The following is a 13,127-nucleotide window of genomic DNA, read 5'->3' on the forward strand; positions in this document are numbered from 1 at the left end:
CTTTTGTTTTACAGAGAAAAGAGAAAATGTCATGTATGTGCTGCCCCTTCATGGAGGCCACCTGGGATTTTTTGAGGGGTCTGTACTGTTCCCAGAACCTCTCACCTGGATGGATAAGCTCGTGGTACAGTATGCCAATGCCATCTGCCAGTGGGAGAAGACAAAGTCTCACTGCTCGGACACAGAGCAGTCTGTATCTGGCCCTGAGTAATTGACCCAAAGACTCTAGATCACTTCAGTGTATCTTCCCCCTTTGGGAACATCTTGTTCCCTCACTTGCTGCTTCAGGTTTCCATTTTCCTTGATATCCTATGGCTGGGGTTTGATCATAATCTTTTCTTGCAAAGTGGACTTAAAGCAAAGGTTAATATCTGGTCAGAGCATTTTTGCATATAGTCACTTGGGTTTGTAATTTACTGCTCTGTCTGAAAAATTAGGTTGCTGTGACTTGTTACAGGGTTATTGAGCTCAAGGCTGCTTGCTTTAATATAGCAGAAGTTTCAAACATCAAAATCCCTTCTCCTGCTGATCAAAAACTTGATCTACAGCATTGTTTAGGTGTAGGGAACAGGGTAACTAAGGCTCTGTTCTGTCCCTGTGCTGGAAAAATCCTGTACCAAGCCACAGGACAGAGCATTGTTCAGTCTCTAAGCCACTAAAATGTGGCTTGAAAAAAAAGATGCTTGACTGCAAGTGGAGTTCCAGCCTTGCACCATCTCAAGGGGAAGCCTTTTAGTTCCTAGGAATGCACTTACACAAGTCAATCAACCTAAAAATACTTAACTTTTTCCATGCTTCAGCTGTCTGTGGATTGGGTGTCTTTATGCTGGAACTCTGCGAAAAGCTGCAGGCTGGTAATACCATGTAATGTTTCTATGTAAACATGTTCTCGCACCAAGAGTATATCAGTCACCTTTGCGTCCTTTTAAATGTAATCATCTTTTTAGTACTGGGGTTTTCTTTGACCCAGGGCTTTTTGAAGCTGGCTCTGGCTTCCAAATGGAAACCAGTGATCAAGAATCTGAAGGATCTTTCTGTGAGCTCAATCTCTCCTTAAGAATATTTCATAGAGAAGTACTCTCAAGTGGTTTTTGGACACATGACTTGCCTTACAATTGATGAGGAACTGGTGTTCTCTAGCCCTGTGCAACTAGAATGGTATCTCTGCATGGCTAACTACTTCCATATCTGTGTAAAGGCTGCAGGATTGCTGGCTCCAATGAGACGTTGGGCTCTTCCTCACTTGATTCCTTTTTCACAACCAGACATCCTCTTCTGGTTTTAATGTGTGAAACGTTAAAGCTGTTGGCAGGAAAGATGCCTACTCACTTGTGCTTTTCCCCTCAAGTGGTGTTATAGTCTGTGCCAAGATGGCTATTAATGACTCTAGTCTATCCGCCAGAAGGAAAGCTGTCCCATGACAATCGGGAGGCTGAAACCTTGTGGTAAAGATCTTTTTTACTGTTTGTTCTGTCAATATTGTAGTCTCATTAATCCATCCTTAGGACTGCTTTATCACAGTGTCAGTAAAGTTCTTCTCCTGTCTCACTTCCCACATCAGTTAGCACTTTATTGCTTCAGCCTTGGTGTATGTTCCAGGCACTTTAGTTTATAGCTTAAGGGTGAAACAAGCTGCAAGACTTCAGTCTGGTAATGTAGGGGAGCAAGCTTTCTGGAGTGCCCTGTCCCTGAACTTCAGTAGGTTGGAGAGGTGGGTTTTGTTTTAATAAAGCAATAATTAACTATTGTAGCAAAGGTGCATTATCGTATCAGGAAATTCCTTTAATTTGCCTTAGGCCAGACACCTTGGCCTGTTACAATGAACTGTGGATATCTGCACATTCTCCTCGTTAGCAAATCGGGTTTCCTTTTTGATTCAAAGAAAAAACTTGGCCAAGTAAAGTTACTGCAAGACTTGCCCTTTCTTGTGGCTATTCCTTAAGAACTATTTTAGAGCATCAGGTAGCAAGGATATTCTTAGCTGATGGTCTCTATGTTGTTATCCTCTTATTCATACTGCATCTGTGTACCGCTAAAATCTGTCATAAGGTGCTTCAGGTTTTTGCTTAAGTAGCTGTTCATGTAATATTCATTGGATAGGACTCAAATCTTGCTTCCACAGAAGTGGAGTGTAAACAACACTTGTACACATCAAATAGATACAGCATAAATTTAGGTGTGTAGAGGGATGTGATTGTTATCTCCAGTGGGTTACAACTTTAGAAGTGTTTCAACTCTCATCATATATTACAGCTGTAGCTTAATGCAGGTTGTGGCTGTCTGCCTTGAGGAAACAAACCTGCCCTCCCCCTGCTTCATGTGTCCTTCCCCAATCCATCTTTACTGTGCTAAGTATCAACTCGAGACAGTTCTAGAGGAAGAGTCCTTGGTACTGATACTGCTGAAGAGCTCATCACATAAACCAACATGTGGATACCTATGAAAGGTCAATGTGCATCTGAGCTCCTTTGAGAGCAGAATATCTGCTATCCTCAACTTGAGAGCCTTGTCAAAAGGAGGGGTGCTCTGCTCAGCTCCCCAAGTGGCTGAAGCTCTACCTTACTCCCCAGGACCCCAGACTGGCAGAACAGTTCAGCTGACTGGCCCAGAGCATGGAAGTCAGGAGGGTGGGAACTGGCTGAGAAGGTTAATGTTAAGGTAAAGCAAGTGTTTTGTCTCTGCTTTTTGGCCAAGTCCCTCTTACAGAACACAAGGTACTTTACTTGCAGCTTCCACTACATCAGATTCGCCAGCATTTTTAATGGTCCCTTGGTTAGCTTCTAAATCAAGAGTGTTTTCAGGTGGGTCTGGCAGTGTTGTTGTTGCACTGTAAAGACAAATGTGAACTTCCCTGCATTCTTCCTGAGTGTTTTCCTGCAGTTCCTGTTTATGAAGATACAGGTTACAAAGGGCATTAAGCAAAGATGTTGGGAACTATTAGCTACAGTACTGAATTTAGCCAATATACCTGTGTGTCATCTGTCCTGGGTCTGTCACAAGTCCCCAGACCTTTGACATGTGGTGCCTTGCCCTTTCCTTCCTCCTTCCCTTGACATCAGCATATCTAGAGACTTCAGTAACAGCTCTCTCAGAGCTTTGGGGGCTTTGCTTTTTAGGAGTAAATGAATTTTCAGACACTGACTTGTGAGATACCTCTGGCAATGTGCACTGTACAAGTGAGTCTTGACTTAAAGGACCTTTGTGGGCAGCCTACAACTAGCTACAGTCTATTTGAAGGCTTAAAATAACAATGTCTATAGGTAGTGGATCACTTTCAGCTCTCTGCTCCTCGAGCAGTAGGGAGTGAGTCATAGAAGGAGGGTTTGCTTTGCTTAACATGTGATTTGCTGCTTTACAATCCCAAAGTTCTTGTGTCTATTAACTCTCCAGCAGTGTAGCTGAAGGTAGGTTGCCTAAGTGAGTGCTTCAAAAGAGCAGAGAGTAGCAACTTGAGGATTTAATTGCCAAACAGTTTAGTCACCTGGATTCCTTCCAGGTTTTGCTAGAAATATTATGCCTGCCTGGAGCTTATTGAAATGCCTCTCAGCCTTTTTCCAGGAGACCAGAAAAGGCCCATGCCTTGTTTTACATGTGTAAGTCATTTGTTGTGAAGAGCATCATCTTGTTTCTGGCTTGAGTCATGCTCCCTCTGTCTGTATTCCTTAGGTGGGTCTGCCTGATGGGTAGGTCCCAGAGCCACAGTGACTCAAAGCAATATGTAGGTGAAGAGCAAACAACTCCTCTTAGTGTGAGGACCTTCTGGAGGTTTCGAATGCCTCAGAGCAACAGCAGCCCAAGGGAGGGATGCCTTGTGACTGTACCCCTTTGTCACTGGGAATGTGGGTTACACTGGCCTGGATTTCCTCAGCTGTTGGGGGAGCTTAAGTGTAAGTGCCATCAATGAAGCAAAGCAGATGCCAGCTCTCCATGCTGTGGTGGAAGAGTTTCTAGGATTATCCTGAACTGTCGTGTTCTGAACATGTCTACTCTTGGGTTTGCTGGTTAATCAGTGGACACAAACACTGCAGTCCAGGGCAGCATTTGTCAGGTTGGCTCTGCTGATTGAACAGCCCTTTTCAAGTCTCTCTTAACTCTTTTCAGAAGCTCTCACCCTGCATCACTTGAGGATAAAGGCTTTTCTTTTTTCCTCACCCAGTAGCATTGCCTAACCCAGGTAGTTTTTATGCCAGTAAGAAGCACTATATCCCATAAGGTGGCTCTACGCATAGCCCTTTTGCTTCTGTTTGAATGATAAGCTCTCATTGTCTATCTCTGGTCATGCAAGAGCTTTGATTAGATACAGAACTTTCTCCTAGGGTCTCTGCTATAGTTCTTCTGGGATGTTGACCCTTCCCATGGCTCCTGCCAACTGGGAAGTCTTTAAAAGGCCAAACAAATCCCACTTGTATTTGATAGAACCAAACCCTACTGCTTAGCCCAAGTCAGCAGCTTCCCAAAAGAGCATGTTTTCTCATTGTGTACCTTGTCAGCTTGACCATAATTCCTGGTGACAGATCACTGGGCATTCTTCTTGAGAAAGCAAAACCTGTTCCTCGAAAAACCCCCAACCCGAAGAGGTGTGGAGAGAGCTGAGGAACAACAGACCTGTGCCCTTGTTGTGCCCATGCAGCTGTGTTAGAGCAGCCGAGTGGCTTCTCATGTTCTTGGTGAGCAGTTTGCTATCAAAATACTTTCCAATTGGCAAAACTCTACTCTGTGACTGTCCCTAAATGCTGCCCTGAAACAGCTTCGTATCCTGAGACACCCTCTCTGCTGCCATGTTCTGAGTCTGATTCTCTGGAGCCGATGGCTGCAGAGGAGATGATTTGCAACTAGCAATGCAATTTTTCTATATCTGCTGATGTTTACCTTTCAAATGATATATATAAATATATATAAAACAATGTCTGATTTTTCTCTTTAATTTTTGTTCTTCCGTGTGGTGTAAAATGGAGATCATTGCAAAGCAAAATGTAATTTTTGTTATCTTTTGATTCAGTGGGTTTTCTTTATTTAAAAATAAAGGACTTATTGAAGCCAGTGCTACAGGTAGTGACTGTGTGCAGTGCTACTGGTTGATGAAGTCTGTCACTTTTAGGCCATGCCTTTCTTGCTCCCTTTGCAGTGGGGAGAGAATCATTTGATGGGGGAGTACATGGTGATTAAAATGAATATGTTCCCTCAGTTATGAGCTCTGATTTAGCTAAAGGAGGAACAAGAGGAGTCCTTTAGCCCAGCCGTTCCTGCAGCACAGAAGGCCTCTCCTCTGTGATGACCGCTTCCCTTGAGGATGTGGTGAAACTCTGGGCTCATGTTTCTGCAGAAATCACCATGTGTCATTTGTCCCTATTTGAGAGAGGGTAGATTTCCTAATCGTTCAGCTGCTGGCAGAAGAAACACACAACAGCAACAATGCCATCTCTGAGCCCAGGGCAGAGAGAAGCCCTGCCAAAAGCATCACTTGACTGACATTAAGAGCTCACCAGGTTTTTACCTACAGACCAAGACAGATGTGGAGGGTAACTGGGACTGCTGTTGGGGTGGCTGGGCTGGACCAGGACCATTGCTGCTCCTCCCCTGTAATGAGAACTGCTCTGTGGGAGGCAGTGCTTTGTGCTCCATCTCTAGTTTATTGGCCATTGTAATTTAGCTGTTAGATCTGCTTCAGAACTTTGTCAGAGTCACTGTGGGGGGGGAAGCTGAGGCATGCGTGGATGATGCTCACTGCTCTGCTGTGCTCTTCTGTGTCCCCATCAAAGCAAGCTCCTGGCTCACAACGTGTCCCAGCAGTGTTAAGCAGCCACAGCGACCTCCCAAGAGCTGTTCCTGTCCCAATCCCAGAGGCAGCAGTGTGCTGTTCTGTCTGCGCACATGGGGCTTTGTGTCTGTTTTTACAAGTGAGCTGCAGTTGCTCTGTCTCCCAAGCAAGCTGTGCTGTTGTGTTTGCTCTGGCCTGACGGTTGTAGGGGCTGTCACACGTGCTTTCCTTGGGATGGCTCCAGCTGCTTCCCGGCCCTGCACAGTGCAAAGCCAAATGCAGCAGAGAGGTGCCTTTCGCACACATTTAACCCCATTGCCTCTGCCCAGACATGCCCTATCCTCCCCGCAGCTTCGGAGCCCATGTCCTGTTTGGTTTGAGCCAGAGCCAGTGCCCTGATGAATGCAGCTCTTGTCAGCACCCAACACCCCAGCTGCCTTTGGGTCTGGGTTTCTGCTGGTGAAAGGTGCCCATGTGTAGCTGAGAGGGAGGAAAGGGGACAGAACGAGGGTGACAGAGAAGATAACCTGGGCAAAGACCAGCAACTTGCTCATCTCCAAGCCCTGCTGCTGGCCAAGGGAGGAGATGATGGTCTGGAACAGGAGATGCCTGGCTCATGAACCAGCACAGACTGCCTTGCCTGGGGCACAGCAACTTCTGCCTCCCTCCTCCCCAGACCAGTGCTGCTGCCTCCACATGAGCACTGGCTTTACCACCAGCACAACTCATTTTCCAGGCAAAGACCCTCTGTGGTGGCTTTTGGTGGGGCTCTCTCCCACAGCAGAGTACTAGGAGAAAGAGCTTCTGAAGGATGCAGGAGGGTATGTTCTGCTTGTCCCTCACTCTCCTATGGACAAATCCATCTCCTAGTCTTAGCAGCTGCTGCAGCCTCTGTTCCTCCTCCCTCCCTCCCTGCCTGCCTGAGCAGGAATTACACAGAGCCTGGGGCACTGGTTGGGTTCCTGCATCTTTTGGGCTGTTTTCTCTTTCCTGGTTAGAGCAGATGACTGAGAAGTGGGGGTCCTTGTGCAGGCAGGGGTCATGCTCACATTAGGATGCAGGGAGGATGGAGACCGCTGGTTCCTTGGCCTCTGTGCCAAAGGACAGTCAGTGATGGGGGGGCAGAGGTCTGCTAGCAAGCACTGACACTGCTGGCTTCCTCAGAATGAGGAGCACAGCCAGTGTGCCTACACCCAAAAGGAGCCCTGTTCCTTGCCACATGCCATAAGCAACCCCAGAACTCTGCTGTTCAACACCACTTTATTTCTGCCTCGCTGCAGCCCTCCCTTCCCAGAGCAGACACTCCCCTGTCCCCTCACCGCAGCTCCAGGGCTGGTATCCTCCTTCCTGTGCTGGCTCCTGAGAGAAGGATGCTCTGCCTGGCAGGGACAGAGCTGCCGGGCAGCCCGCTGCCTGGTGTGGGGAGGCAAGAGGAGGGACAGGCAAGGAACAACCTCATCACGAGCAGTCATCCAACCAATGCTACGGCAAGGGGGTGGCTGGGGTTAGGGAGCCACCACTGATCCTACTGTGCTGGGTTAGAGAGCTGTGTCTTCAGCCTCGATGCGCGGCCCAAAGAGCTTCTCTGCAGTAGCTTTGCCGTCGTACTTGGGCAGGGTGCCACCAAAGTCTGCTGGCAGGATGTCAGCATCGATCTCCTGGTAGAAAGACTCCAGCTCCTCTCCATGCACAAAGACCTGGAGGGAGATGGGAGAGACCAGGGCAGCGCTTCTCATCTCCTGCTTCACCCAGGGACATGCCTCTGGTCCCTTTCCTGCACTCACCCTCTCCAGCAGTTTGCTCTTCAGGAACGGTTTGACCACGTTGTAGGTGGTGGTGAAGTACCAGGGCTGGTGGATGAAGTGGACGGCCTTGAACCGCGCTGGGAAGGAGTCCTAGGATGCCAGACACAGATGGTTACAGATGGTGCTGTCCACACACAGCTGGGCAGGCAGCAGTGGACACCCTGGCACTGCCATGGCTCTCCTCACCCCATCTCCCATTCTCTCCTTGATGGCCCCGTTTTGTTCTGACCCAGAGGATCAGCAGCCCCAGCCCCAGGGAAGCTAGAGCCTTCCATAGGGCTCATAGCTCCTGCTCCATAAGCATGGTCACATCTCTGCTGTGCTCCTTCCCTGGGGAGAGCCAAGTGTCTTCAGCCTCTGGTCCAAACCCTGCCAGCCCTGCCACTTCCCTTCCCTGAGCTTTGATCCCCCCAGGGCCCCCTGTTTGGTGGGCGCAGGCTCTGCCTCCTCACCTGCAGCATGTCCACCATCTTCTTGAGCTCGGAGGGTTTGATCCCTGATGCCTGCTGCATGGTGAAGCCCTTGAAGTTCTCAATGATGCAGAACCCATTGATCTGGGTCTCTTCGTTTTCCAGCAGCTTCTCCAAGATAATGCAGTAGGCACGAAGGATCTGATGGAGAGGAGGCAGCAGGGTCTGTGTTAGGTCTCACTTCCTGCAGACTCCAGTTTCCCAGGATGTGCTCCATGGAGCATTAGCCTGGGTCTGCCTGACTCCAGCCTGCTTGTACAGCCAGCCCAAGGCTTCAGAGCAGGGAGGGCATTGCAGGGGATGCTCAACAACCACCACATTCCCCTTTGAAGTCAGATCTGGTGTCAGTGACACCTTGTGATCAAATTCAGAGCTGAGCAGAAAACACAGCTAGGGGAAGCTGTAAGTTACATAGATACCTCTATGCCAAGAGGCCCTTTCTGTGCCTTGTGCCTCAGTTTCCTCCTTTTCCCTGCTGGCCCCTCCTTTCTAAAGAACCTTGATTTAATGGTGTGGTGCCTTTCTTCACCCCGTGTTACTGGGGCTGGGGAATGCACCGCCTGAATTTATCTGCATCTTGCACCGTGTCAGGGGGAAGGAAGGAAACCCTTTGGGATGGGACATAGAAGGAACCCTTTGGGATGGACCATTCTGTCATGCTCCCTCAAAGCATAAATTCAAAGGGTTACAGGTTTGCTTCAACCTGGGTGGCTGGAGACTGTGTGTGGACACGTGTCCATAGGGATGTCGTGCTCATACGTGCCAAGGGGCAGGATCGCGCCCGCTCTGCTGAGCTGACCTCGTCGAAGGTGATCTCCTCGTAGTCCCAGTTCTCGATGTTGAAGAGCATCACGACCCGGCCATGCTTGTCCCTGCTGGCCAGGATGCCGGGGTAGCCGGCCTCGATGGTGCTGCGCACGGCCTCGGGGCTCAGGTTGTCGAAGAGCTCCGGGTACTGCTGGCGGAAGCTGACGTAGCCTGCAGAGAGGCAGGAATCAGGAGGACAACGTGGCTGGGGAGCCACAGGAGCACTGGTGATGGGGAGACATCCGTGCTGAGCCCTGTGCCTGGGGTCCATACAGATTAGCAGCGCACCAGCCCCATTGTGCTCAGTGTTACTCTCCCCATGTTATCCCGCATCAGCCTCCTCTCTAACACCTCAACAAGCACGTTTTTCCCTTCATTTCCCTTTTCCCCTTGCTCCCTGTTAGGGTGGTACCACCCAGCCCCCTTCCCTTGGCTCCCTGCAGGCACAAAGTAAGGAATCTCCTCCTGGGAAAAGGCAGGCAAACAAAACAGCTCCAATGGGAGCCAGTGCTGATAATTACAACTCATTATCCCCCCCCAAGCTGACACAAAGAGTGGAGCCGGAGCCAAGCAGGGGCTGCCCTTCCATCCCTATGGGTCATTCCCAGTGTAGGGAAGGGGTGCCAAAGCGCCTCAACCTGCCCTCAGCCCTCGAGGGATTGCAGGGGTGCTGAACCCATCAGGCACCATGCATAGAAGCATCAGGATGGGTGCAGGACCAGCTGCTTACATGGGTACAGGAAGGATATGGGCATCTCCAAGGGATGCAGCTCAAAGCAGCTGGGTTTGCTGCACAAATAGAACACCACCAAATGCTTTTTTCCCCCCTCTTTTGTCCCATAAATCGACATGGAATGGGACTGTTCTGGCTTTGTGGGATGCCTGGTACCACCCTCATTTATTTCCTTCCCCATTCCAACTCTTTCCCTGCATCCCAGCCTCCCAGCCCAGCACCTCTCCCAACCTTTCAGCAGGTCGTAGGCCCTGTGGACATCAAACTTGCGAGCGCGAATGAACCGGAGGAGGAAGGAGTCGTCCTTGTCCTGCACCTTCTCTGCCACCGCCTGGCACACCTCATCACCGCCCGCCCGCTCCCGCACCAGCTCCCGCAGCGCCTTCACTGCCACCTCCCTCTGCTCCACCGTCTCATTCAGCTCATCCTTGGCCTGGAAGCACACCCCAAAACACCCCAATTAGGTACCAAAAGCTGGGGGATGCAGCGATGCTCTTGCAGCACCCTAGCACAGGGAGCGCAGGGTGTAAGTGCATTGCACTCAATGCAAGAGCCTGCTGAGGGTCTTCTCTGCCCCCCCCGGAAGGAGCAGGAGCCCCAGTCTGTGCCTGCCCCCCATTCCCCATATCCACCCTCACCTTCTGCATGGTGTGCGGGGGGATCTTCTCACACCTCCCAAAAACGGGACCGTGGTCCTTGGTGGTGAGGCGCTCCAGCTTGGAGCGCAGGGCCTGCTCCTCCTCCGAGACAATGCGGAAGGTGCCCGTCTGGGGGTGAGGAGAACATGTGGGGTCTCCCCAGCCAGCCCCCATGCTCCCTGCCCCGCTGCCGGTCTCCTGGGGTAGGGAGCTATGGGGAAGGGCAGAGACTCCATAGGGGGTGCAGTGGGATGGGGATGGGCTGTGTGCTGAGAGCAGCCAGGGGGTAAGAGGTGCATGGGGTGCAACCCATCCCAGCACTGCAGGGAGGGGATGCTCAGAGCCTAGGGGATAGGGCAGCACAGGGGCAGTACTCACAACCGCAGACATGTCGTCCTCTGTCCTCTGTCAGCTGCAGGACACTGGGAGAGGGAAGGAGCAATCAGCAGTGACGGGGTCCTAATGGTTTCTGGATCCCCCCCTATGCCCCATCCCTGCTCCTCTTGCTCAGGAAAGGGTGGAGGCAGATACCCAGAACACACCCCCATCCCTCCTCAGTTCCATCATGTACTGCCTGCATCTGCCTGGCAGCAGCCTTGAGAAACACCAGGGATGTTTGCAAAAGCAGCTTAAAGATGTGGGTATTGATCATCTGACACCATCCTTTTTCTGGCTCTGGGGACATCTCATAAGGACCTCCTGGCCCCATGAGCTCACACAGCGCTGTTTGTCTCAGACCACCTTCATGTGTGCAGAAGTGGGTGCCCAGCTTTGGCCAGGCAGCCAGCAAAGTGCTTTTATTGCCTTTTATTTCTACCAGCCTGCTATCCCCAAAGTGTTCCCCAAGCCCTCAAGCCCCACTGCTCCAGCCCAGAGCCCATCATTGGCTGCAAGGCTGGACCATGATCCTCGCAGCATCTTTCCATCTCAGTCTGGGTGAAAGACCTTGTTCTCATGCCCTTCGAGGAGGAGGAGGAGGGCTGCCTTCATCCTAACTCCAGCACTCATCCCTGCTCCTGCCTTTTGCACTAATTTCAAGCCCAGGCAGTGCAAGGGATGCTTGGCTCCAGCTCAGTCACTTCCACCAGCTCCAGGGTGAGCATCCCCTTTTGCCAGGCACTAAAACCAATCCCAACCCCAGCAGTGCCATGTTAAGGGCTGGATGAGTCTCCAATGCAGCTATTTCAGCTGGGAAAAGCCCCGGATACTCACCAGGGATAGGAAAGCTGAACTGAGGGTCAGTGCACGGGGACCGAGACGGACGCGTGGAAGGCAAGGCCGGAGTGGAGCAGGCAGATAGAGGGGCAAAAGCTTTGTAGAGTCAGCGGTTTGGGATTAGACCGTCACAAGGCATCAACTCACTGCAGCTTTGTAATTAAGGCAGCACAGCCCCGGCGAGAAACCCCATTCCAGCATTACAAAAGGCAGCTGATGGGAGGGAAGGAGGGAGTTGGGGCTGCGCTGGCCAGCCCGAGTGTGCGTGGAGGGGCGAGCCGGGATGCCGGACCCGATTAACCAAGTATAAAAGCTCCTTGTTGTGTAACTCGCTCATTAGCACGGAGCAGGGGCAGGCGGGGGCTGGCTGCCATCCCTGCCTGCTCCCCCGGGCAGAGCAGGTCAGGGCTGTTCCATAGCTTCTGCATCAAAAAGCATGGCAAGGTCCGGCTGCAGGGACAGATCCATGGCAAAGGATGCTCCCAGGGCTGGTCCATCCCAGGGCTCTCCAACTCCTCCCAAACCAGCATCCGTATGGGTCCCTTTTCAGCTTTTAGAATGAGAAAGCATGAGCAGATCATTGTTTTTACAGCGTCCCAGGTGATGGTTTCCTGCTTGGAGCTTTGGGAACTGGAACCCTGTCCATCCCTGGGGTGAAATCATAAGGAAGGGGAGCCCAGGATGTGGCAGGAATGGTGCTGAGCACATGTATGGGTGCAGAGGGGTGGCAAAACAAGTGTTTTGGGTATGACCCAGCATGCATGGGGTGGGGGAGCCCTTGCAGCCTTAACTCTTTGGGCCCATGGTTGCAGGAGCTGGGTGAGGATGGGGCCATGCACAGCTCTTTTCCCAAGCCTAGAACTGGAGGTGAGTCAGGCTCTTACCACACCAGGGATTTTGGGGAGGCCGTGGGGCTGGGCTGAGTGCCGGGCAGGACTGAAGGGGCTTACACAAGGCACATTTTGTAATGCCACCGGGATTTACGGATTTGGTTTCCACGGGGCTGCCCTGCAAACAGAGCTGAGACCCCACTGCGAGGGAGGAGGAGGAAGGCACGAGACTCCTGATGAAGGGCAATGGGGAGCGGGGAGGGAAAACTCAGACTGTGCCAAGACCCCAGGCAATGCTACCATGGCCAGAGGCATCGCACACTGAGACCCCCAACCTCCTTGTCCCTTCCTATGCCAGACCTAGTGTAAGGCTCTGCTTCCTCCTAAAGCTAGTACCTTTGTCTGCAGAGCAAGATGGTGTGTGATGGGGGAATATCATCCTGAATAACCCCAATAGCCCTGCATGGGGACGGCAGAGGGGACCACAGGGACATCCTGGCCATCACGCTCATCACAGATGGAATACTTCTGCAGACTCATGTGTAGCCCCTGGCATCACGGTGCTTTGTCCTGCGAAAAGGAGTCTTGGGATGGTTGGCAGCCCCAAGGACAACCCATCCCCAAGTATTGTGGCTATAGCCCTTAGGACATCTCTTGGCCAGGTCCAGTTATCCCTCTCCCCATGGCCCTTGGCCCTGGGTGAACCCGCTCCCCGTGAGCACAGGGCTTGCAAAAGCTTCCACGCTGTGCTGGCACCGGATCCCCTGGATAAATCAAGCTGCTTAAACACGGGCTAAACCTCCTCGTGTGCCCAAGGCCACCCCTCATCCCCCTGGAATTAACATGCGAGTGGCTCTCGAAGGTGCTGGGT

At 51.5% G+C, this 13,127-nt stretch overlaps 2 protein-coding genes across 3 annotated transcripts in view; one reads left to right on the forward strand and one right to left on the reverse strand.

Moving 5' to 3' along the window:
* The window catches only part of ABHD2 (abhydrolase domain containing 2, acylglycerol lipase), a 28,128-nt gene extending 23,088 nt beyond the window's left edge, over positions 1–5,040 (forward strand). Inside the window, exon 9 of the mRNA XM_061446775.1 lies at positions 15–5,040. Coding sequence (XP_061302759.1) covers positions 15–211 — 197 coding nt within the window. The 3' untranslated portion in view covers positions 212–5,040. The remainder of the gene's footprint in view (positions 1–14) is intronic.
* A 1,916-nt stretch (positions 5,041–6,956) lies between these two features.
* Positions 6,957–12,177, reverse strand: RLBP1 (retinaldehyde binding protein 1). Of its 2 annotated transcripts, XM_061446777.1 has the most exons (8): positions 11,424–12,149; positions 10,590–10,633; positions 10,212–10,340; positions 9,805–10,006; positions 8,833–9,011; positions 8,016–8,174; positions 7,543–7,653; positions 6,957–7,455 (listed from the first exon to the last, which is right to left on the reverse strand). In XM_061446777.1, exons 2-8 carry the CDS (start codon positions 10,599–10,601, stop codon positions 7,297–7,299), a joined length of 951 nt encoding a protein of 316 aa, XP_061302761.1. In that variant the 5' UTR covers positions 10,602–10,633; positions 11,424–12,149; the 3' UTR covers positions 6,957–7,296. The 2 variants fall into 2 exon arrangements, with proteins under 2 accessions (XP_061302761.1, XP_061302760.1); XM_061446776.1 differs by having other exon boundaries at positions 6,957–7,653; positions 11,424–12,177.
* Positions 12,178–13,127: the final 950 nt, after the last annotated feature.

The sequence above is a fragment of the Pezoporus flaviventris genome, unplaced genomic scaffold, assembly GCF_033815535.1.
Source record: "Pezoporus flaviventris isolate CSIRO_AGI_PZ_B2104156 unplaced genomic scaffold, CSIRO_AGI_Pfla_v1 ptg000006l, whole genome shotgun sequence".
In the NCBI taxonomy this organism is placed as follows: domain Eukaryota; kingdom Metazoa; phylum Chordata; class Aves; order Psittaciformes; family Psittacidae; genus Pezoporus; species Pezoporus flaviventris.

Coding starts and splice junctions, on each gene's coding strand:
- RLBP1 (XM_061446776.1), bottom strand. Junction 10,007..10,211: donor CCCCGCACACCATGCAGAAG/GTGAGGGTGGAT, acceptor GTGTGCTTCCAG/GCCAAGGATGAGCTGAATGA. Junction 8,175..8,832: donor AGGAGATCACCTTCGACGAG/GTCAGCTCAGCA, acceptor CCTCTCCATCAG/ATCCTTCGTGCCTACTGCAT.